The following is a 26532-nucleotide window of genomic DNA, read 5'->3' as shown; positions in this document are numbered from 1 at the left end:
CTGCCATAAGCTGACGTTGTTGTTGCTGTTGGTATTGTTGCCTTGCAGAAAAATTGATTTGTGTCAACAAATCATCAAATTGATGATTTTGTTATTGTTTGTGCACAACCATTGGCCTTCGCGGCCGTGCATGACCTCAAGCGCAGTAGACGCAAACGTAGCTGAAGAGTTGGTGGGTGTTGTAGGCTTAAAACAAAAGCGCAATAAGGCCGTCGAATAATTGGTAAATATTACGAATAGCTATGTGCAATTCTTCCACGCCACTTGAAACGTATGAAAGTGCTTTCAGCCGCTGAAATTTGTTTCAAAAATTTACTGCATTCAGAAAAAATAATAAAAACGGTCTAACATATCCCTCTGGACTCATACAGCAATAGTTTCTGTCGACAGTAGCTCACCTACAGCATTGCACTACTCTGTGGAAATAAGCATGCTTTTAGGCGCTGAACCACTATAATATCTAGCAGCTTGTAATTCTTCTATACCATGGAGTATATTTGTTTTCCACTACGAGAACAATAGCAACAGCTTTTTACAACGAGGCATAAAAACACAAACTCACCCACCGATGCCATTATATATAATGGTACATACACGAAAAAGCAACAAAAGGACATAGAGCAACTGGAATAAAGTTGAAAGCAAGTTAAAACAACCTATGCAGCGCATTGTGCTACAACAATTTTCTGCAGCTGACTAACTACTGGCAGTATTTTTTTGACTAACGGCGAATATCTTGTTGTTGAGGGCAGATTACTATACCTTGGGGTGCCCTTAATTTTTCTAATCCGTTGTTTCAAACTAAAGCATGTATATAAAACGGTATTCATATGAGAGAGACGAGATGTAACCGAGCTCATGTCTAGCCGTAGCAGATTGCTGCTTATACAAAACAAGTAAGCCTAAAAATATGCAATACAAAATTTAGAGAAAAATAACAATCACTGGTAGAGCTCTCCGGAAAAAACGACTAAGCTGAAATATAAAGCGTACAGTTATGCAACCCCCGTCCATACACATTATACGTCCTTTTAATATTAACATGTCATTGGAGGTGGCATCCTGCCACACGGAGCAAACTCAAGACCTTGCGAAATGTCACATTCTAGTCCAGCCATACACTGCACACTATGGGTTATACTTTTCCTCCACAACCCCCACATTGTAAACTAAATGCTTTAAGAAATATCTACCGAAGAAGCTTGGAAATGGGTATGGTAAAAGAGCCATGCGAAAGCGTTTGTTGAAAGGGAGATCTTGCTACTGCTAGAACAGCAGGGACTCGTATTGATAGCATGCTTCACGTCTTCTGGAATATCCTGCTAAAAAGTCCTGGAGCTGATTAAGCGTTGGTGCTTTACACGCATCATGGTCATGGATTCTCAATAAACAAGTTCGAAAGAAAGTTGATAAAACCGGTACAGGTCACTCCAGCTACCGTGGAGTAAATGGGTCCATTGCAATGGTCTACTCAGTCTTCCTCAACTACTGCATCAGAATCTGAAAAATTGTTCGAAATAAATATAAGTACTTTGTAAGATAGTTAAGAAATGGTTGACTAAGGCTAGCTAACCGTCCTCTACTTACAAGGAATCATTCACCCCCCTTGGCTAGAACGTCGGCTCTTTTGTGTTAGCTTCAATATTGCTGAGTTCAGATATCCATAGCTATTACTGATGTGGAGGGCATTTCTTTGAGATATTTGCGGGTGTTCAGCTGTCGACACTTGCCTTCAAGGGCGGGGAAGTGGAATGTGATATCAAGTGCCAAATTAATTGAAAATATACCTCATTCATCTCCAATTCAAGCTGAGATCTGTCAGTAAATATGGTGATGTGCCCTGAAAAGTACGTTACCCTTTTTTTATTCTTGCCTTGTGAGAAGGCCTTTCTGATAGGTGCGCGGCAGAATTTAACCTTCAGTCTCAGCATAAAAAAGTGTTGCATATTAACACAAAACTTTCAGTTAAGACGAGTGAAGACATCTGCATTTTAGATAAGTGTAAAGGGAGTGTAATCAGAAGAATATAATCTTATAATTTTCTCATTCCGTTGACGGCCATTCCTACCAACTTTCGGTATCTCATTTAAAGAATATTTAAATTGTCGCTATATTACTTTCCTACATACATATTTAGTATATTCTGGAGCTGCTTTTCATCACTATTACTTTAACTACAACGAAAAAATACTAAAATAATAATTGATGCCTAAAAGCGTGCAACATGGAGTTATGTGTCTTACGTATGGCCGTTTTAATGCCAGCATTCTGCAGTAAAGGATACAGATAAATATCATTTTGCATACTTTTATGTGCTTTAGTATGTTGTCTTGCTACGGAGTACCAGCAAAAATCTATTGCAGAATTCCCTTACCTCCAAGTGCTCAAAATAATTCCCTAACATTTCCATATTCTTCTTCTTTTCTCTTCCTTTCTTCGCAGAAACCCCACTATGGCTGCTGTTGCAGGTTGCGCCAATACGCAACGAAAGGGATTTGGTTGTGCTATTTTTGCTAACATTTCGAGATATCACAGCTTTGAAACAACCAATCGACAGCGAAGACACAAAGGGTGGTAAGTAAATAAAAGTTTTTGAGAAAATGTTTTAATTGTTTTAGATTTTTTTATTCTCTACTAATAATACATTTAGTTGTTTTGAGAAAACGTGACGTTTAATTCACTAGAATCTGTGCAAAACTTTTCTCTTATCACCAGTTTATTTTGTATATTTTATTATAATAAAATATTTTATTTGATAAATCCCTACGGGGCTCCAAAGGAACCTCTTACCGAAACTTTCTTATTTTTAATTATTTTATACAGCCACTAGATAATTTTTTAATCTTGAGAGCAAGCAAAAAATATAGGAAAATACTCACGTAATTTTACTTTGCTTTCCAATGAATAACTTAAACTTTCAAATCAATTTGCAGATAACTTGAGGCATTCTCATAAAATAACCAATTTTCGGCAGAACAAATACCTACATTTAGGCGCATTAAATCGCTTTTGTTCAAACTTGCTGAGAATTAAAACAAAGGCAATGTGGGCCTAAAAGTATATAATTTTTAATTTACTGTGTCAGATAATTTCCGGAAATTGCAGTTTTAGGGAAAACGGTTTGAAGTTGATAAGACTTTGCTTAATATAACAATAATCGCACATATTGACTGTGAAACACAAAAAAACTATATCGTCGGTCTACAGCACAAAGCAGGAAAAAGACTATTTGAATTTTTCATTGAAAGCATCATAAAGTGGATTTAGTTTGTGTGTGGCCAATATTTGATGCATTGCCTCCTGCTCTTTCAAACTGCATTAAAAAGTGATTTTTGGAAAAATGGTACTTATTAGTTTTGTACTCTAAACCGACGATGTCTTCTTCTTCTCAGTAAATCAAGTCAAATCTAGGCCGCTCACGAGTATCAGAAAAATGCTAACATCTGTCGCTTTCGATCATAAAATCGAATATGATAGGAAAGCATATCATTCGCCTAAAAGTAGGCCCTAAAAATGAAATTTATAGGTTTTGCTTGAAGTGTTTAAAATTGAAATAAAAATTTGAAATTTGAATGAAAATAAAAGAATATTGGAAATACTCTTTTAAACAGCAAAAAATACAAATTGAAAAACGTACATAATTTCAGGCTCAATAACTTTTTTTTGTGCAGGCAATTTATTTCGAGAGGAACACAATAGATCTTAAAGTCCTAGATCTGTTTCTTTATTGATTTCATTGCTGTAGTGACCTTTATATTTAACAGAGATTTTATGCTCAAATAGGTACATACTTTTGTAGTTAACTTTATATTTTTCGGCTCAATATTTCCACAGATTTTGAATGAAAAGTTTACAAAGCCTCGCATTATCTTTTAAAGCTTTAATTTAGTAGCTTATATTTTGTGATGGACTTGAAATCTCTAAGAAAACATTATCTTCGTTCCCTGATTTAATTTTAATTAGCCTACAATTTCAGTAAAATTAATAAAAAAAAAACAGAAACAACCTGGTTGCTAAGCTTCAAGTTTGGCTGCTTGAACTCTGCTGCCAGTAATGTTGAGAAAAAAAATTTGCTACGCCTTAAAGTATGCAATACTTAATCAAGTGTGTTCCCCGTCATCATTGACGCGCTATGACGTAGACAATTTGGGCCGTTTCGTAGCAAGTCACGTCAGCCGTCCCTGATTTGAGAATCTTTTAATAAAATGTTGCATGCTTTTAGGTGCTACTAAAATTTTTAGGTATTCTTTTGGCGCCGAAGTTTTTGCAGCAGCTGAAATTTCAGTTTGATCACTAGCAGTATTTTTCGTTTATTGTTATAAAAATTTTATATAATTTCTTTTATAACACTTAGCCTTGCCCAGAATTTTAGTCGCAAAATTTGTTCTAACCGTAAAATATACACAAATTATTGTGCGTTCTTAGCCACTTTCTAACTATTTGTTTCCTTAACTTACTATTTACTATTAAAATTTCAGTTTGTCTTTGTTGTGTTGTGTTGTTGTTGTTAATTTGAAACTTTTGATATTTACTCTCAAGTTTTAGGTTTATCGAAATTCGCCAAACTGGCGCGTTCGGTGACACGAAGCCGTCAATTCAGCGCACATCTGCCAACATTAAAAGATCCAACGAAACAATCCAATTTGGCGCATGTAAGTTCAATAAAAATTTAAGCACAAATTTAAAAATTTATGTGAGAAATGAAAGTCAAAAGTTTCTTAAAAGTCATTTATTCTTTTCTTTTGTTTTGCGAGAAACTTTTAAATAATTGACTCATTTTTGAATTATTGATGATATCTTATAATAAACAGTCAATTGCTTAAGCTACTACATTTATAGTTCTAGCGTTTCCAATTTTTAATCTCGCTGCAAGTGTTTTTTCTTAAAATTTCATTTCATTTCCGCAGATGATGTCATTGAGCGCCGATATTATGCCGCAATACAGACAAGAAGCGCCTAAAACGCCACCACACATTCTATTGCATTATTGTGCATTTAAAGCAATTTGGGATTGGGTGATATTGTGCTTAACATTTTATACAGCCATTATGGTAAGCTAAATTTGTAATATTTTATATAGCAATTGGAATATGCACACAGAAAAATAAGAAGAGCGAATCGATAAGGGTCAATGTTTTTAAGTGGATTTATTAATTACGCCTCCGCCTTAAAATTCCCGGAAATTGCTGCTGCTAAAACTCTATCAACAAAAATCTTCAAAATAATAATAGTTCCACAGGCATAACTTCAACACATAACTACATACGCATTATGTAATGTGTGGAAGATAATATATGCGAAGAAGGCAATTGGGAAAAACTTTACAACAACTAAGGCATGACGTAGCTGAATGCGTTTATAACCATTTCAACTATCGTAGGAGTGCGGGTTCGACTCCCACTCCCGGGAGAAAAGGCTTTGAAGATACTTACAAGGTATAATCGAAACAGCTGTCGCCTTGTTCGTCCTGATGTCACATTGTTTAAAATTTTCCCAAATTATTAAATAAATTATAAAATTAAAAATTGCTTGAAATAAATGTTTTCATACATTTAAAGCGATACGGGCAATCCCCGGTTAACTCATATAAATAATAGTTCCATTTAGCTCGGCTGCCGTCACTTATCTTAACAATGCATACTAGGCGCCCCTAATATTCTTTAGACATCATTTAGTAATACAAGCTTAGAATATTTGTGTGCTCACATCTGGAGATGAAAGATAAAGCAGTTGAGAGCGGACTGCAAGCATCACCCTCACCTACCCCCACATCATAGTCTTCATATAGGACGATTTAGCATAAAGGGCTTCTTATATTTTGGGTACATTGTCATAATCTTTCGGGAACGCAGGAAAGAAAACATGATGGTTTAGATTTATGTGGTTAGTGATCAAGACAGGGAAAAACCATTTTATGATTTCTCAGGGCTCCGATGTCACTGATTATGGTTCCAACACCAACAGCATGTTACCTTTGTCAAAATTTTATATTGAGTATATTCTGACTATATTTATATAAAATTAAAAAAAAAATACCGAATGCAGAAATAGCTTCACAAATTGGACTTCGAAACAGAGCCGCTACAAAATCCTCAATTCTCTTGCCGACAGCACCTGGGGGCAGAGATAAAGAACTGCCACGCGATGTCTCCAGAACATCATCAACACAGTAATGCGAAAATACTCCCTTAAAGGAGAAATATGAAATGCTGAACAAAGAGGTTCTGATGAATACCCAGAAATTTTGGAATTCCAACAGCCATAAGATTAAGAAGGACCCTCCTTCCAGGAACTTAAGAAGTCATCTCCGTTACCACTATGCAGAAATCCGGTACCGAGATACTCAGCTATATGAAGATAGGGAGCACGAAAAGGCGCTCAGAGACATCCAAAGAAAGTCGGCGGACTACTATTCCAGAAATTTTACGGTGAACCCTGTCTTCGAAATCAAATAACCTGAACTCGCAGTATAGGAAAGTAATTTCCCAAGGGAAACGCGCGTCAAGGTGGATACTGTAATTGGTTAAACTCTTACTTATTCAGAATCAGCCCCTGCAACGCCACTAACATCCATATCTCTTTTGTCCAACCCTTGGATATTGAAGACATTTTGCACGTGGTCATGCCTATTCACTAGGGCCGAAACACTGTCACAACAACGTAAATGCCCATTACATCGTTTTAAGTATATCAAAAGCAGCAATGCACGCTAAATTTTGAGATAGCACAGCATAAGAAAGGATAATATGTGCAAATTGTTCCCACCTCATTTTATTACCCAACTCTGAATGCACTTCAAATATTTCTATGAGCCATAAACTAACGCTTTTATTACATAAGATACTAAAAATGTTCGAAATTTCCGCTTTGAATTTAGATTTAGTATGCAATTACACAGAGCAGCACAATTGTAAAGTAACTCGATTTCATGAGGGAATTTAACAAGCGCCAAGTGCACTAGGAAACACTTCACTTTCTAAATTTTTGTGTGTGTTTGTGGTCGTAATCCCACACTTATGTATGAACTCATGTTCTTTTGGGTATAACAAATACATTCAAGTTGCTATGTGGTATCTTTGCTGTGGCGAAATAATTTTCGCACCGATAATGCATGATAAGGGACTGAATATAATTTTATGAGTAGGCAGTAAAGGTATGTATAGCACTGGCAAAGTTTCCAATTGTATTAAATTTCATTCAGAATACTATGAGCAAAAGAAAATTTGTTTTAAATCTATGATATGCTACTTTGTGAAAGATTTTGTGATCATTATATCGCAATATGATATTTATGATTCTTAAACAAAAAAGTCTAATTTAAATCCACAACTTTAAAATACCTAATTCTATGAGGAAAGATTTAACAACTAGTTAAACTTAATTAAAACTTTTTAATCTAATATATGTGTTCAATTATACGTATTACTTGCATCTGAGTATTATACTTAGCGTTTGTTTAGATGAGTTTCTTTCACAATATCAACCCTCCTCAAAAGGTACACCATTGCGTATGAGTAATATTTGTCAAATGCAAATTAATATTTCTCGCTCAAAGTATTCAAACAAACAAATCCATATAAGTTGTGCTTAAATTAATAGGCAGTTGTGTGGGATAAGTATACATACTTGCTTATGTACATATATACACAAATTATCAAAGCTTTTGTTTGGCCCTCATTAAGTTAAGTTTCCTTTGCGAAGAAGAAAATTTTGGGCTTGGCAAGCAATTTGTAGCCGACCCGGAGGCACTTCATAACAGCTCAAAGTAAATTTAGAGGCGAGCATTGTACATACATACATACATATATGTACGAATTTACTTAAATATAAATTTATATAAATTGCAGAAATATTGTATCATTATAGCGCAAGTAGCAAATGATAATAATGGTAATTTTAAGAAGGAAGCAAAAAGCGAAATTTGAGCTCGAATTTATAAAACATTATTTATTATTATTTTGCTATAACTTCTGTTTAAAAGAAACATTGTAGACAAAATGTTTAAATATTATCTTTCTCATATACAAAAACAGTTTTTTTGCACAAATTGTTTTCAAATTAAGTCGTCTTATGTTTAAGCCACAAGTTTTCCAGATAAGCTCAAAATTTTAAGTTAAAAATGGATTGAATAAAATGTGAAATCTTCTCAAAAAAGTATGTGTATTATATATATGTGACATAAAATCATGAAACGACCCTATTGTGCGAGAACAAGTTTTCAAGAAAAACGCGTTTGAAGTTTTTGTTTAGCATGACTCTGTGTAGCGGTCGGCCGTAGTGAACAAATTTTGTAATTGAAATTTAAGTAACTTCCCGATAAGCTACAAGCTTGAAACTTGGAATATAGTTCAGAACCCGATGACAATGCAATAATAAGAAAAAATCTCCGATAGGTGGCGCATGGATCGAAATATTTCGAAGAATCGTATTTGTGGTCCGATTTGGCTTTAAATGCGATTTGTGAAAAAACTAATAAAGATAGAAAACTATGGGTTGAACCATTGGAAAGAGCGTTAAATTTCCTATAAGAATCACTCAAAAAGTGAACAACGGTATTTTGTGATTTTCCGGTCAATTTATTTATAACATTTACTAATGCTTACTTAGGCCCTTTTGACCATTAGCGTTTGGTGCAAATAAAAACAAACTTATTTCACCATTCCAACCCGACGTTTCGCTAGTCTCTCTAGCTTTTTCAAGGGCGATCTGTGTATTTTAATAACAAAAAGCAATACATTAATATAAAAACAGAAAAGGCATAAGTGCGTAACATTTCAATATTAGTAATCAGAGTATTACATACAATTTATATATGTAATACCTGCCAAGATTTTAAGGGTTTTTTATTTTGCCCTGCAGAACTTTTTCATTTTCTTCTACTTAATATGGTAGGTGTCACAATCATTTTATAAAGTTTTTTCTAAAGCTATATTTCGCGTCAATAAAACAATCCAATTACCTTAGCATGTTTCATCCCTTTTTTCGTATTTGGTATAGAATTATGGCATTTTTTTCATTTTTCGTAATTTTCGATATCGAAAAAGTGGGCGTGGTCATAGTCGGATTTCGTTCCTTTTTCATACCAAGATAAAGTGAGTTCAAGTAAGCACGTGAACTAAGTTCATTAAAGATATGTCGATTTTTGCTGAAGTTATCGTGTTAACGGCCATGCGGAAGGACAGACGGACGACTGTGTATAAAAACTGGGCGTGGCATCAACCGATTCCGCCCATTTTCACAGAAAACAGTTAAGGTCATAAAATCTATGCTCCTACCAAATTTCAAAAGGATTGGTTAATTTTTGTTCGACTTATGGCGTTAAAAGTATCCTAGACACATTAAATGAAAAAGGGCGGAGCCACGCCCATTTTGAAATTTTCTTTTATTTCTGTATTTTGTTGCACCACATCATTACTGGAGTTGAATGTTGACATAATTTACTTATATACTGTAGGTAGGTAGGTTGAACTGGCCGGTCCATGAGGACCTCACATAGACTGATTGAGTCCGTAGTGTTACCAGAAGTTTGTTTTAACGACCAAACTGAAAAACCCTATCAAAAACCAGGACCTATGTTATAAAATAACTCCGTCCTCTTGGCAAATACTAGAAGCTTCCTAGGACTTAAGCCACTTGCTGCTTCTAGATCTGACAGCTGTGTCACTCCTAATAGCTGGAGTCTTAGCCTGGCAAGTGCAGGGCATGAGCACAGAACGTGCTCGATCGTTTCCTCCTCCAACCCACACTTCCTACATCTGCTATCACTGACCAAGCCTAATTTAAAGGCATGTGACGCCAGAAGGCAGTGTCCAGTCAGAATACCCGTCATGAGTCTACAGTCCTCTCTTTTTAATGATAGAAGCAACTGTGTTAGTCTAAGGTTGTAAGACCTACACATAATCTTCGACACTTTACAGCCCCGCGCTTGAACCCACGCCTTTTCTGCTTGGTCGATCATGTGCACCTCTCGCCTTCGCTTAATCTCGCCCAATCTAATTGGGACGTCTACGGAGCAAGCTTCAAGGGATGCGCCCTTTTTAGCTAATTCGTCCGCTTTTTCATTCCCATCTATTCCCATATGCCCTGGGCCCCAATATAGATGTATGCTTCTCCCTGTCCCGATTCTCTCCAGAGACTGCTTACACTCTAACACGCATTTAGATGCTGTGCTATGCGAGATTATTGCCTTAATTGCTGCTTGACTGTCAATATAAAAGTTAACACGGTTGCAGCTTAAGCTATTCTCTTCCAGGGTTTCTACTGCTTTGGTTACGGCTAATATTTCCGCTTGGAAAACGCTACAGTAATCCGGCAGCCTGTAGGATCTGCTTAATTCCGGATCAGCGCAGTATACCGCAGACCCTACTCCTTCCACTATTTTGGAACCATCGGTGTACACATGTATCACCTCGTCCGCCATTTGCGCACCCTTGCGCCAACCGTCCACCTCTATTGTGGCCTTAAGATCTCCCTCAAAGTGCAGGTAGGGAATCATGTAGTCTGTTCGTATTGTGACTGAGGACGCTATACTACTATGGCCATATGGTCGGCGCTCAAGCTGCCCCGAAGCATCGAGCCTGGTTGCGGTCGTTAACGCTTTGTTCTTTGCTACCAGGTCTACAGGTGGAATGTGCAGAATGGCATACAGTGCAGCCGTCGGGGTTGTTTTCAGGGCTCCCGTAATGCAAAGCATCGATAGTCTGCATACCCCCTCTAATTTTTTGAGGTATGTTGTTTTTTGTGTGGCTTTCCACCAAACAAGAACTCCATAGTATAGAATAGGGCTTACAATCGCTGTAAAAACCCAATGAGAAAGAGAGGGCGATAGGCCCCACGTACACCCCAGCATTCTTTTACATGCATAGAGTGCCGTTGAGGCTTTCTTGACCCTCTCCTCCACGTTGAGCTTCCATGACAGCTTACTGTCTAGGATGATTCCTAGATATTTTGTGCAAGGTTTTTCCTGTAAGGTCACCGCTCCTAACTTAGGCCTGGTCCAATTTGGGACCTTGTACCTCTTTGTAAACAAGACCATAACCGTCTTCTCCGCATTGACTTTCAGCCCGACATTAGATGCCCAGGTATGAATATCCCGAAGCGCCCGATCCATCAAAGAACTAATCGTTGGAAGGCATTTTCCACTTATGACAATTGCAACGTCATCTGCGTAAGCCGTAAGTTTTACGGGTCCCTCATCGAATTGCCTGAGCAGTTGGTTGATGACCAGTGTCCACAGCAGAGGTGATAGCACCCCTCCCTGCGGCGTGCCCCTGTCCACTGATTTCGTGGCCTCGTACAATCCCCATTGTGATGTAATCTTTCTGCAATTTAACATGCAGCCGATCCATCTGATTAAGGCAGGATGTACTTTAATGTAATTAAGACCATCCATAATCGCCCATTTTGCAACATTATTGAAAGCCCCGGCAATGTCCAAGAAGACTCCTAGAGCATACTCCTTATATTCCAGGGATTTCTCTATGCTTATTACCACCCTATGCAATGCGGTGTCTACCGACTTGCCTTTGGTGTACGCATGCTGTGTTGTGGAGAGCAGCTTTTCATCCACGTTGGACTTTATGTACACATCTATCATCCTCTCAAAGGTTTTGAGCAGAAATGATGTTAAACTAATGGGTCTATAGTCTTTGGGATACACGTGACCGATCTTCCCCGCCTTTGGTAGAAAAGCTACACGAGCAGTTCTCCAAGAGTGCGGTACATGATTCAGTCTTATGCACCCATCGAATATTATTTTAAGCCATTCCACGACCGCCCTACTTGAGACTTGTAGCATGGCCGGGAATATACCATCTGGGCCCGGCGATTTAAACTTAGAAAACGTCTTCACTGCCCACTCGATCTTGGTATCGGTCACCAAGCCCGGCACCACTAGCACCGTGATCGAAGTGTGAGTGATGTCTGCTGGTTCTTCTAAACCGTCTCCCGATGGGAAATGTGTATCGAGAAGCACCTCAAGGGATTCCTCACTATCACGTGACCATTCCCCGTTCTCTTTCTTTATTAGTCCCTGGACTATGTTTCCCTTTGCTAGGACTTTTTTCAACCGTGCTGTTTCACTGGAGCACTCTATGTCCGTACAGAAACTTTTCCATGAGTTTCTCTTCGCCCTGGTAATTTCACGCTTGTAGATCCTCAGTAGATCCCTGTACTCGTCCCGACACGCTTCGCTTTCCGCGGTCTTTGCGAGTTTAAACATTTCTTTTACCTGTCTTCTTAGAAGACTCAGCTCATTGCTCCACCATGGCGGCTTTGCTTTTCCTCTGAATCTTCTTAGAGGGCAAGCTTTGTTATACGCAGTCATAAGCGTCCTTGTTAGGAATTCATTCGACTCCTCCAGTTCCTCTACATTAGCAACCTCTTTGGGTTGTCCCAGTTTCGTTTCTACATGTTTCTGGAATTTAGTCCAATTCGTTGCCCTAGGGTTTCTAAAGGTTCCTCCCTTCTCTACCCTCTTTAGTGGGATGCTGAAGCTTATATACGCATGGTCGGAGAAGGATGGTCTATCGAGAACCATCCAATCATACCTTGATATATCACGCTCGGAGCTCAATGTAATATCCAGAACATTGCTGGATGTTGGACCAATGTATGTAGGAACATTTCCCCTGTTGGCTATCTGCAAATTGGTTTGCAGGATGTAACAAAATAGAGATTCGCCTCTCTCGTTCGTACCTGCTCCTCCCCACGCATTGTGGTGCGCATTTGCATCTGCGCCTATGACCAACCGCCCTTTGCGCCCTTCCTCCTGTACTAGCCTTTTGCACTCCATCGGTGGAACCTCCGCAGCATGGGCCATGTAGCAGGACGCCAGGATAAATGCCTGCTTATTCTTTTGCTCAACTGCCACCGCTACGAGATCCTCGGTGGTGTAATTAGGCAGCATATATGAATGCAGCTGTTTCCTTACCATTACTACAGCTCGCACCCGTCCTTCCGTTTGTGCGTAGTAAACGCCAAACCCGCGCGCGCTAAGTCCAGAAACCTTTCCTCCCGATGAGAGCCACGGCTCCTGGATCAGCGCCACGTCAAACGAACCCTCCTCAAGGGTTAGGAGGAGTTCGCTCGACGCCACTTTACTGTGCTGGAGGTTTATCTGTAGGACTCGCAGCACCATTGGGCTGTTTGTCCCCCTCCAGCACCTTCGTCTTGACGTCGTCGTCCTCCTCTTGCCCTTTTGGTTTAGAGTATTCGAGGCCCCCTTCAGCCCCTCGTGAATGTTGTGCCGTGTGTTCCTCTATGCCAGTCACAGCACCATTTAGCGGTTGGTCCTCTTCTAGCACGTTCGTGGTGACGTCGGGGACCTCCACCTGTCTTTTTTCCCTTTGGCTTCTGAGGTCCTTTTCGACTTCGCCCACTTCCAGCGTGTTAGGATTTTTATCCTCGGGACTTCTTTTCCTGAGTCGCATGTAAATTTTGCCAGTGCCAAAGGACATTTTGCCAAGCTGCGTGTACAAAATATCCTCCGAATGCTTGTTTATTTGGAAGATGTAGAACTGACCATCCTCGGTAGGCCGAGATACAGTAAGTACCTTCCAATCCTGTGTCGGTATGTTCGGATTCTGATTCTGCAGAAGTCGCAGTGTATCCTCCGACTTCATCACGCATGGTATCCATACCTTAACTTTTGGTACCGTGGGGATTTGCGCTTTATCCACCACCTCAAACCGCGCGTTCGTGCCTTGCCTTTGGAGGTTTGGAACGACTTCCTCCAGCCACCGCAAGCTCGCGATGTTGTCGCACGCTATCATCTTCACACCATTATACCATCCCCCCGAATCAAAGGTTGGAAGGGGCTTACTTGGTTGTTCCCGCATCATCTTAAGCATTAAGCTAATAAGCTCCCTTTCCACAGATCTCCACCTTTCAGTAGTCATTTGTCCGAACGGACTGCTACGATCAACCAGCGCCACAGTCAGTGACTGCTTTGCCACATCACTCATCTTCTCGGGAAAAGCAGGAGTCTTAGTGTTATCTCCCTTTGGAACCTCCGAGAACACCGGAGTCTTCGCGTTAACTCCCTTTAGCGCCTCCGAGAAAGCCGGAGTCTTAGCGTTATATCCCTTTGGCTTATCTCCTACTTCCGTAGTTGGAACTTCCCTCTGACTGGCAGCTTTCGAGGTAGTTGCTACCTCGCTATTGGAACCCATCTGTCTTACAGCTTTGGGCCTACTTGTCTTGTCTATGCGACTGCCCTGCCTCGCGGCTCTAGGACTGGGTCCTTTCTGCCTCTTGAAAGCAGGCTTGTCGCCTTCTGCCGAACGTTGCCTCTTCATTCTGCCATTCTTATATACTGTAAAGATATTAAATTTTTTGTTAAAATTTTACTTTAAACAATTTTTTTTTTTTAAGTGGGCGTGGTCCTTCTCCGATTTTGCTAATTTTTATTAAGCGTACATATAGTAATAGGAGTAACGTTGCAAAAGTTTTAAATTACCTTCTTTTAAAAGTGGGCGGTGCCACGGCCATTATCCAAAATTTTACTAATTTTCTATTTTGCGTCATAAGTTCAACTCATCTACCAAGTTTCGTCGCTTTATCTGTCTTTTGTAATGAATTATCGCACTTTTTCGGTTTTTCGAAATTTTCGATATCGAAAAAGTGGGCGTGGTTATAGTCCGATTTCGTTCATTTTAAATAGCGATCTGAGATGAGTGCTCAGGAACCTACATACCAAATTTCATCAAGATACCTCAAAATTTACTCAAGTTATCGTGTTAACGGACGGACGGACGGACGGACGGACATGGCTCAATAAAATTTTTTTTCGATCCTGATTATTTTGATATATGGAAGTCTATATCTATCTCGATTCCTTTATATATGTACAACCAACCGTTATCCAATCAAACTTAATATACTCTGTGAGCTCTGCTCAACTGATTATAATAAACAAGGAAAAGCCAGGTACACATTAGAAAGCCTGCGAATATTGCAAAAAAGAGACAAGACAATAAACAAAAAGGAAGATACAGATGACGTTGCTGCTGCCTGCACCCTCTGTCTCTAACATTAATTCGTTTTAGTATGACAATGATACCACTATGGAATGGTACCGAAAATATTTTTAGTTCTAACAAATTTGTTTAAATAGTCCAATTATGTGAGTTTTCTAAATAAATCGTGTTATATTATTCAAAGTGTTTTTTGCCTCTTGTTTTGTGATATTTGTTTGTATGTAAAACTGTGATTACTAATATTGAAATGTTACGCACTATGCCTTTTCTGTTTTTATATTAATGTATTGCTTTTTGTTATTAAAATACACAGATCGCCCTTGAAAAAGCTAGAGAGACTAGCGAAACGTCGGGTTGGAATGGTGAAATAAGTTTGTTTTTATTTGCACCAAACGCTAATGGTCAAAAGAGCCTAAGTAAGCATTAGTAAATGTGAACAACGGTATTTTCGCACAATATGGTCGTTTCATGATTCCAGGTCACATGTTTTTCATTGATTTTTTTTTTTAATAAAATTTTTCTTGGATGTTTAAACAAAAATTGTTTTTTATTGTTATGAAAAGATTTCTAATGACAAAGTTGGTTTTTATAATAGAACATAAACATTTTTTTTTTCGAATTAAAATATATTTTTTCGAAGTAAAAATTTTTTGAGTAAGCAAACAGTTTGTGACAAAAATGCAAAAAAAAACAATCAACCAAAAAAGTTGTTTAGTAGCGAATATTGAAACAACACACTCTCTGAACGAACAAGAATTTAATTCAAATCTGTTTAAAACTAAAAACATTTCGCTTCAACAATGTTTTTTTCACAAAAATAACTTACGTACATTTTTTTCCCCTTAAAATTTGTTTAACAATTGTTTATGTTTTTATCGGCCTATTGATAAATCATTCAAGGCTCGAATCGAGCTCAAGGCCAGAACAATAATTTTTTTCTAATGATAATTATTGTTATTTTTTAATTTTTCTAAATTTGAAAAATTGTATTTTGTTTTTGGAATAGTAAGTAGACAATTTTTCAGACAACCTGCCATAGCTGCGCAGATAGATCCATTTCGAAGGGTGCTAAGCCTTCATCATCAGTACGCTTTAGGCATGCTGCGCTAACCATTTAGCTATACAGCGGTGGTTTGTTTGACTGGCAAATTTGCTACTTCTATTCCTTTTTACCAACTATATTTATTCAGTGTTGCGCCATCTGGTGCAAAACACTGATAATGCTGGATTTTTGTTTATTGTCAATTACTTTGTTTGACATTCCCAAGTGCTCATGGTTTATTAACAATTGTTTATGTTTTTATCGACCTATTGATAAATCATTCAAGGTTCGAATCGAGTCCTGCCATATCTGGACAGATAGATCCATTTCGAAGGTTGCTAAGTCTTCATCATCACTACGCTTTAGGCACGCTGCGCGAAAAGGGTTCAAACAAAATGTTTAATATTGTAGCGAATTTTGGGAAATCCCTTATTATTATGCATCTTCTGTTAACGTTCGAGTCGCTGAACTGTCGAATAAATAACTCCAATATTCAGTATTGCAAAATAGTAATTATTTTCAAACTTTACTGTGGCAGTAGTACTTCACGTTTACAAATATCGCGTACTTCACTAATAGCGTGTTTAAATCAAACTGATTTCTGATTCCTCAGCTCGCGCTGCTTTTATACTCTCGGTTACTTCGTTCGACCATTTCTCCTAATGTCTAGACGTTTCACGAACATGCCTTCTAGAACAGTTGCATCTCATGCTTGGTTATTTAGCTATATACATTTATATCTGAAGTATATGTAAGACCATATGCTTTGTTGCCGTCTATGTGTGTGAAATATTCTCTCCACTGTTAGCTGCTGGTTATGTGTGTGAAATATTCTTCGTTGCCTTCTATGTATGTGTGTATATGGCTTACTGTTGTTGTATAACATTTATTTACTAACCGCACACTGAGGCATCGAAATTGCTACCATTCGCCAAACTATTTTTTTTGTTTTTTTTTTTTATTGTTTCACTTGTTCTTTTTCTAGATTTTGGTCACTTAAAAGAACTTTTGCTCACCTTAATGTTTTTTTTAATACAATTGAATTAAAAAAATAAAAAAACCAGATATATTCAAGAATTTGTTTGCATATTCCACTTGTCAAGAATTATAAAAATTAAAACTTCAACGCGTTTAAAAAATCATAAAAATTCTTAGTTTTTTACACTCTATTATTTCTCTTTTCTTTTTCCAGGTGCCGTACAATGTAGCTTTTAAAAATAAAACTTCAGAAGACGTTTCACTACTCGTTGTCGATTCCATTGTAGATGTTATATTCTTTATAGATATTGGTAAGTATAAAGTTAATTTTAAGAATCATTCATTTTAAAGAATCTCAGCGTTTAAGAATTTTCTAAATCTAAGATCACGGCGTTGAATAGTTTTTTCTTTGTTTTTTCTCTTAATCAAATTAAAGACAGTTTACTCCTATATTTATTGCAGTTTTAAATTTCCACACAACGTTCGTCGGCCCCGGCGGTGAGGTCGTCAGCGACCCCAAAGTGATACGCATGAATTATCTTAAGTCCTGGTTTATCATTGATCTACTCAGCTGCCTGCCATACGATGTCTTCAATGCGTTCGATCGTGACGAAGACGGCATTGGATCGCTGTTTAGTGCGCTTAAAGTGGTGCGTCTACTGCGTCTGGGACGTGTCGTACGCAAATTGGATCGGTATTTAGAATATGGCGCCGCAATGCTCATATTGCTGCTCTGCTTTTATATGTTGGTGGCGCATTGGCTGGCGTGCATTTGGTATTCGATCGGACGTAGCGATGCCGATAATGGAGTAAGTGTGGTACATTACTGACATTTTAAAAAATATGGCAAATGGTTTTCTAAAAATTACCTTCCTTCCCACTTCTTCCTCGTTAAATTTTTTCTCTCACTACCTCTCGCTTGATTTTCTTTATTTTCGTTTAACGCTTATTTGCTTGTTTTATGTCTTTCGTATAGATCCAATACAGTTGGCTGTGGAAATTGGCGAATGTGACGCAATCGCCGTACTCGTATATCTGGAGCAACGAAACTGGACCGGAACTGATAAATGGTCCATCGCGCAAGAGTATGTATGTAACGGCGTTGTACTTCACCATGACCTGCATGACATCGGTGAGTGCAAAGTTGCGGGTTGGTCTTATAAAATATGAATGCATCAAACTTATAACTCTTACGTAGTATATACATATTCCAATACAATAGCGGTATTCACTAAGTCTGTGTGGCAGTGTAAATGCACACAGAAAATATGATACGCAAAGTGTTGCGATAAAATTCTCTAAGGTCATTAGTGCCTTCATTTGTTCTTATCAAATTTAATTTTTCCTTGTACTTGTTTCTTTTTCGGACTTGGTGAATACCCTTATTTTGTTATTTATATCCTTTCCGCTCTACAACAAACTGCACTGAAATTATTTTCTTTTATATTTTCAGGTGGGCTTTGGCAATGTGGCAGCCGAGACGGACAACGAGAAGGTGTTCACCATCTGCATGATGATTATTGCAGGTGCAGTGTCCGACACGTTCCGTTGCCGCGTCCAATTTCGCTAAACGAAACGAAATTGCGCAACGCTTCGTAAGAGACGTAAACGCAAAGCGGCAGAAAAATAAATGTGTGCGCCCTAAGCAGACAATTAAGTGGGAAAAAAATGGAACAAATCCAAAAATATTAGAAAGAATTAAGGCAATTAAAAGAAATAATTTAAAAAATAAACAAAAAAAATTGTTATTTTGCAAAAAAAAAATTTACTCCATATTTGTTTTTATTCTAAAAAAATGTTAATTTAGTTAACATATGATTGCAAACAAAGAAAATTGAGATTCAACAAAAAACAAAAATTTTCTTAATAAATTTTTTCTTAAAATATTAAAATAATTAAAAGTAAATCCTATTCAAAACTTTAAAGAAAATGAAAATCAAACTAAAAATATTTTATTGCAACCAAATAGCTATTATAAAAACCATTTTGTTTTGAAACTCAAAACTTTATTTCATTAAAAACCCAAAAAAACTTTAAAACAAAAAGAGTAAAAAGTAAATTCGATTAAAAACTTTTTAAATTAAATGAATCAAGAAAAACATTTTTAAATTATTACAATTTTTCCGTTAAAATTATAAATTGCTGTGAAGCTCGAATCCAAATTTTGATGCAGTAAAAAAATTTTTCAAATTTTTAATTATTTTTTTAGTTTTTGCACATTTAAAAACAAAGCTATCATAAAGATTTAAAATGCGTATATGATAAAGAGTAAATGTTACCAAAAATTTTTTAAATAAAGTTTATCAAAAAAATTTTTTTCAAAAACTTATGTTTGCAATTAAACACTCAAATTGCTTTAAAAAAAATGTTTAGTTCTTAGACGTTCCCCTATGATAGTACATTGGATATACACGGCCATAGTTAGGCCAATATTGCTATACGGGGTGGCGGTATGGTGGCCCGCCCTGAATAAATCCTCGACGGTTCTTGCTCTTCAAAAGGTGCAAAGATCTGCACTACTATGCATAAGCGGAGCCATCCGCATAACGCCAACGGAGGCTATGAATGAAATACTGAACCTACTACCCATAGATATAGTAGGCATTAAATATGCAGCATGTGCAGCTATCAGGCTGAGGAAACTGACCACATGGGCGCACTGCAAACATACCGCAATTCTCGACAGATTTCTGCAAACCGCATACCAACTTTAACAAGGGATACGATATATTAATCCCTGAGAGGGAACAGTGGGTGAATGACCCTTATTGGCCCACTAACAGCATTCATATATACACAGATGGATCTAAACTGGATAACAGGGTCGGAGGGGTGTATATTCGGAACGATTGGAGATACAAAGATCGTTTCGCCTTCGGGATCACTGTAGCGTATTTCAGGCCAAGCTTGCGGCAATACAAGACGCTGTGGACTGCCTTAGGGAGAAGGCAGTCTCTAAGAAGCACATTTACATTTTCTCAGACAGTCAAGCAGCACTGAAAGCCCTTGACTCTGTCACAGCTAATTCTGAAACTGTAGTAGGCTGTTGCAGATCACTTAACGTGATGGCTGAAATGTTTACTCTGCATCTGGTATGGGTTCCGGGACATAAGGGCATACCAGGTAATGAGAGGGCAGATGAGCTTGCAAGAAAGGGTACCTCCCTTCCACTTTCGCCATCCTGGAAGAGGTTGGGCATGCCGCTCTCCACCTGCAAGCTCAAGATAAAGGAGGCTCTACTGATGGAAGCAGGAGCCAGATGGAAGCATCATTATAGATGCCACACGGCAAAACTCACATGGCCGGAATGGAATGAGAAGAGATCGCGAGAGCTTCTCACCTTCGTAAGAGGGATGTTTCCTTAGTTGTAGGTCTTCTTACGGGTCATGTTTGTATTGGAACGCATGCGGAAAGGATTTGCGCTCCAATTAATGATTATTGTAGAAGTTGCGGCAACGAAGAAGAACCTGAAACTGTTAGGCATCTACTCTGTGAATGTCCAGCGCTCGGTAGAAGAAGGCAACGTTTTATGGGCAAGATGTTTCTCGTAGATCTGACTGATATAGCTGAGGTCAATACACGACGCTTAGTTAGCTTCATAAACTCAACGAAGTGGTTTGATTAGGAGAGTGGGAACAAATCCGTGTGGTTTCACAATGGGCCTATAAAGGCATAAGTGTGCCGCTCCAATGTGGACGGCAGCCACTTGAACCTAACCTAACCTAACCTAGACGTTTTAAAACACAATGTTCTTAAATCAAAAAAAAATTTTTTTTGTGTTGCATTTTAAAACAAAACTTTCTTCGAAAATGATAAAAATTATTAAAAAGCCTAAAGACCAAATCAATATATTTTTCAAAATATTTTTCAAAAAACTTTCATTTTGGAATTAAAACTGAAATCAAACTGAAAAAATTGCAAATTTTGATAACTTTTGAAAATTTTTCTTAGAAGCGTTCTAAAATATTTCTTTTACAAAAAATAATTGTTAAAAAATTCTTTAAATTTGATTTTTCGTAAAATATTTCATATAATTTAAAAAAATAATAATAAACTCAATTCAGAAAATTATAATATAGAATAATTGTTAAAAGAATATCTTTAAATTTTTATTTTTTTTTTTTTTTTGTAAAATATTTCACATAATTTTTTAAAAAACTAATAAACTCTATTAAAAAAAATATTCAAAATTAAAAAAAAAGAAATCCATGGGCTCACACATTTCACTGCCGTAACGCCGCTAGAACTAATAAATGCTGAGTTGGTGTAGTGTGCCTTCGTTGACTTATACATTAAGTTACAGAAAATTTCAAAATTAGCTTTCTCTCAATAAAATGCTTAAAAATCATACATTTTTGTAGTTTTGTTATTGTTGTTGTTGAATCATCTACCCAGAACTCTCAAACTTTATTTCAAAAATCACATGTTCTTAGCGCTCTCTGTATGCTAGAGGAAAATTTCGACGCTAGTCACTACAACAGACACCATTTCATGCATTTTTTATAAACAAAAAAAGTTTAATATTTTTCGTTTTTTACAAAAAAAAAAAAAAAACTTGCTAACTAAAAAAACTGCATTGCAGATTATCAACACACAAATTTAAATTTTTCTTACTGAATCCTAATTCTATTTTCTCTGTACAAATTTTCATAACAAAACTCGTGCCATCCAATTTTATTTACTACGCATTCAAATTGTAAATAAATTAAAAATACTTCCTTTCAAAATACAACACTGCGTCATCAAAAATAAAAATAGTTGGACAATTCGTCGTTATGTGTGAGTTTTTAGACATAACGAAAATAATCAATAAGAAAATGGATGGATTACGCTATGTCTAATTTGTCTAAAATTGGTGTTAGTTTTGGTGGTAAAATGTATGCTGTAATAAATGGTTTTTAGTGCTTTTCATACAAAATCTTATCACTGAAGAATGATGGGAAAACAATAAAACAAAACATTTATATTTTTTTTTTATTCATGAAAACTTGAAAGACAGTTAAGGTATAAATGATGTATATTGCAACGAGTATCCGTCATCCCTTGTTAAATTTGGTTTCGAGACAAACCGGCTTCGGCGTTGTGCCATCATCAGTGTCGATTTTCGTCCTATAGCTTATGTGCTGTAGTGGCTATATCGCGCGTTAAAGTTTACAAGTGAACAGCATTGGACTTCTCAATGAGCGTCGCTACTATCTATTATGTGACCCACACTTTAAGCCAAGCAGCCCAGAGCAAGAAAAAGAAACTACCGCTATTTCGAAAAAGGCATTGCATACTTATAGGCAATTTTTCGCAAGCGCTAAGAGAACAAAAATTTGATGAAGCACGAGTGTCGAGCGTGATGAAACCACAGACAAATTTAAAATCTAGAGAAGCTCAAAGTTATCCATTTCTTCGTCGAGAGGTGTCAGTGAAAACTCGCTGAATGTGTTCTCTACACTGATGAGGGTATTGACTACTAAAAAAAACTTTTATGGATTATGAATTTAGTAAAATATATTGTATTCCTTCTCAACTAAGCTAAATCGGCTAACTGATAAAATATCACTTCATTGATTTAACTCTCCAATTCCTATTTCTGAAATTCGCTGCATGCTTTGAAGCAAACCTTACAATAGTACTCGAAGTTATAAAATTAAAATGCATTTAGAAGTGTAGACGATTGAGGTTATACAGAGTTTCGATTTTGAGCAATTTTAAGATGACGAGAAGGGGCATATTTCTATTAAGCAGTTGCGGTACTTATGAGGCTCCTAGGAACAAATGGCAAATCCAATATTTCATGTTGTAGCTAAAGCCGTCGTAAGCGGAAATGCACTCAAAGAGCACTGAGAATGAAATTTGTTGGAAATCCCTGGAATTAAAGAATATAAAATTTGAAAAGATTGCCAAATATTTGAATTCAACGGAAAACATAAAGTAGGACGGAACTTTTAGCTTCGCTTTTGAATATTCGCCATTCTTGCCGGGCCAATAAACCAAATTACTTACTTCTTTATTACTTTTAGAAAGCTCATTAGACAGCGCTAATTCAAAAATACGAAAATTGTTAAAACACTTCTGCTAGTTGGGATAGGCCTTTATATTGCTTCTTAGGTGAAGGCGCAGGCCACTACGCAAAAAAATAAATGGACTGCTTGAATTGACAAACCTGAAATGCTTAATTTTTTAGTTCCATAATATACAAGCTACTCAGTATGGTTCCTAGGATCTTAAGTTGTCTATACATCGTCAGAATTTGCCAAAACAACACCAGTCTCACCTAAAAGTATGCAACATTAGCACATTTGCTTGCAAAGCAGCAGTCAGACCTCTTTACATCGCATACATTTAGACGCGCAGGAAAAACGTTGACAATTTGCAAAGCCCATGTTAGCACTTAAATTGAGTATTTTACCCAGCAAGTTTCCTATCACTTATTGAAAACAGAAAAATTGTAGCGTTATACCCCCTTGACGTAAAACACACCACCCAGTGCTTTTGCCTGAGCCATCACAATTAATATTGCTTTTATTACCAGAACAATAATTTCTTAGCTGCTTTTGGTCATGGCTCAAGCAAAAGCATAAAATTCATAGTAAAAATATTTAAACCCATACCAACTTATCTCTCTTTCTCTATCCTTATTCAATTTCTTAAGACAATTGTCGTAAGTGTTATTACTTCGAACACTGCGAAGGGGCTTAAGTTTCTTTCTACAAATATTCTAAACCTACTCATAACACAACAACAATTTTGGGCATTTATTACTGTTCTAGCTTGCGTTCTCGTATACTAATTTCTTTAGATCTACTACGGTTACTATATTTGTATGTATGTATGATTTTATTGCTACTACTACTCCGTATTATACTAAGCACAGAATTTCCACACACTTTGGCCCTTTCTCTTATCCCTTATATTCATACATTAATTATTACAGCCGCACTTCAAGTGACAACATTCTTCATACCCGCATTTCCATACTTCCACATTATTTGTTCATAATAATAATTCATTTGTTATTCTGCTCAGTGTTAAGTACCCCAAAAGTATGCTACATAAAATAAACTACAATTGAAATTAAAATTTTACAAGCATCATAAATTATTCCACTTAACCCAGTAAGCTTAAGCGCACGCAAACACAAAACGCAAAACTTAAACTTAATTTTCTATATTTTTTTTTCATTCTCTTCTTTCCTTTCTTTACATTGTTTTGTTGTTCGCCTTATATAGCGCTGCTGTATGCGACAATATTTGGTCACGTGACCACCATCATCCAGCAGATGACCTCAGCGACGGCAAAATATCATGATATGTTGAATAATGTGCGCGAATTCATGAAGTTGCATGAAGTGCCAAAAGCGCTCAGTGAACGCGTTATGGATTATGTGGTCTCAACGTGGGCTATGACGAAAGGCTTGGACACCGAAAAGGTAATGCACGCATTAACGCACACATGCTCATTCTTTAAGCGACTGAAGAGAGATGCATATACAGTGGTGGGCACATAATTAGGGACAGCGATATTTGCATAAAAATATTGAGATTTTATTTTTTCAAAAATATTTATAAAATTTCGACAGTGCAGTTGTTAAAAACTCTGAAGGAAATATTTGGGCCAAACTGTCAGTATTAGTGTACTTAGTCTTAGCTTTACGGCTGGTAATTATAGGAAACACTTTACATTCACCTTTACCCTCCTACACGTTTCGATGCTTCTCTTTTTCTTCAGGAAGTCTAGTTTTTATTTTCAAATAATCTATATATATATATATACATATAAATCAAATTCTGTATGTGTGTGTTTGTGTGTCCCTATGGAAACGTATTTCCCACACTTCAATCATCACCAAGCCGAAGGTTTTTTGTATTTCAGAACTACGAATTTTGTTTTTTTTTTTTTCAGTTTCACATGCGCCTCTGGGTGGTGCGACAAATTTTGTATGTCAGCAAAAGTTACTCATACGCCATATACGTACTTAAGTACACAACCATTTTTTGGTCATAGAATTGAATTCACAAAAAGTTAAAGCTATTGCATTGAGTGATTTAAAAGTGTTTATTAAATTTAAGCATTCCATTGTAAAAATAGCTGTTTATATGAGATGATAGACAAAAATTGTGTAGCTAAATTATTTTGAGTATGAATTGTGTATGACAAAATAAAATTTGAAAAATAAAGCAAAGAATGATAATTTAGAGGAATGAGGGGTCCAGGAAAAAAGAAGGAGAGAGGTAGAGGGTGTAAAAAAAGGAGGGAGAGGTAAGGAAATTATAAAGGGTAAGAATTACAAAAATTAGGAGATACATTTTGAAGAAGATCATTAAAATCTTATATACTGATTGCTTGACTTTGAGTAACGGGATGGAATGCGTTAAAATACACCTTCTTATTTACATTAGTATCTGCCAAATCCGAGCAACGGCCGGTACGCTAGCAGGGTAAATAAAAACTAGCCCCCCTGAAGAAGATGGGGAAGCATCGGAACGCATTTAAATTATAATGATCCAACCTAAGTCCAAGGAAATCATAAAGTTTTGGTAAAAACTTTTAGAGATAAAACCAATTTATCATTAAAAAGTCAAATATTTTGATTCGAACATTGGTGTGTCTCTGTTTATGTGCACACCACTGCAGGTAAAAATAAAGAACAAGCAAATATCAGCGTATGCATATTATATATATGCTAAGTATGTACGTATGTTTGTATGCAATCAGAAAAGCTTTTGTAAAATATGTAAATTGTAGGCGAATTCTTTTAGTGAGTAGTCAGAACGGCAACTGCCTAAAAGTAAGCTCGACATTATTTTTCAACGCAGCACACAAAACTCACAAGAACTGCTGAAATTAGAAACGAAAAACCGAGAATGAAAACAATTCACCGTACACTTACTCACTTAAACTATTCTCTAAGTTAAAATCCACAGCTAAACTGTCACGCGTCAGACACAAACACAGCCACGTACGGCTTGCTGCAAATACGTGTGCCCTCAGCGGAGCTTGACAACACAAGCACAGCAAAATTCATTCAGTTTGTACAATAAATACACTACAACAACACGTTATAAGCGTTGCGAAAGTAACCACATACCGAACGTCCTGCATCGGCCACCAGTTCGATAATGCCTGCTCTTAAGAAATGAGGAACAAAAAATGCTCAAAATGTTTCCAAAAGCGTCCTTTTTCAGCGGCCTAACTACAAATTCAAATAAGCACAAGCTGAATCATACCTTCTGATTCAAATTCTGGAAGCTACCCCTAATGCCAGCTTTCACTACGCTTAAACTCCATCGCCTAAAATTGCTAAAACAATATCAAGTACGCAGTAAAGTATGCAACATTTAATAGCGTATGGTCTTAAGCAATAACCGCCTAGGTCCCATGTAAAGGTATTGGAAGCGGGCTGTTCTTGCCTGTGATCATATGGTGCTAAATGATGCCTACTTTCCCGCGCACTTAATTTTGTTTAAGAGATTTATTTGCAATGGCGTTTTATGGTGTTGAAAGCAAGAATTTGGGTGCTGGTGCTTTATCTTTTCCCGGCTT

General features: G+C 37.0%; 1 protein-coding gene across 2 annotated transcripts in view; it reads left to right on the top strand.

The window, feature by feature from the left end:
* Positions 1–26532, top strand: part of eag (ether a go-go) — a 166127-nt gene that overhangs the window by 124242 nt on the left and 15353 nt on the right. For both annotated transcript variants that reach the window (XM_067779544.1, XM_067779543.1), the window contains exons 6-13: positions 2443–2574; positions 4540–4652; positions 4908–5051; positions 17213–17309; positions 17461–17807; positions 17975–18130; positions 18452–18524; positions 24219–24418. In XM_067779544.1, coding sequence (XP_067635645.1) covers positions 2443–2574; positions 4540–4652; positions 4908–5051; positions 17213–17309; positions 17461–17807; positions 17975–18130; positions 18452–18524; positions 24219–24418 — 1262 coding nt within the window. The remainder of the gene's footprint in view (positions 1–2442; positions 2575–4539; positions 4653–4907; positions 5052–17212; positions 17310–17460; positions 17808–17974; positions 18131–18451; positions 18525–24218; positions 24419–26532) is intronic.

The sequence above is a fragment of the Eurosta solidaginis genome, chromosome 4, assembly GCF_040869045.1.
Source record: "Eurosta solidaginis isolate ZX-2024a chromosome 4, ASM4086904v1, whole genome shotgun sequence".
NCBI lineage: Eukaryota > Metazoa > Arthropoda > Insecta > Diptera > Tephritidae > Eurosta > Eurosta solidaginis.
The sequence above is the reverse complement of the archived record's forward strand: the minus strand, read 5'-3'. Positions and strand labels throughout refer to the sequence as shown.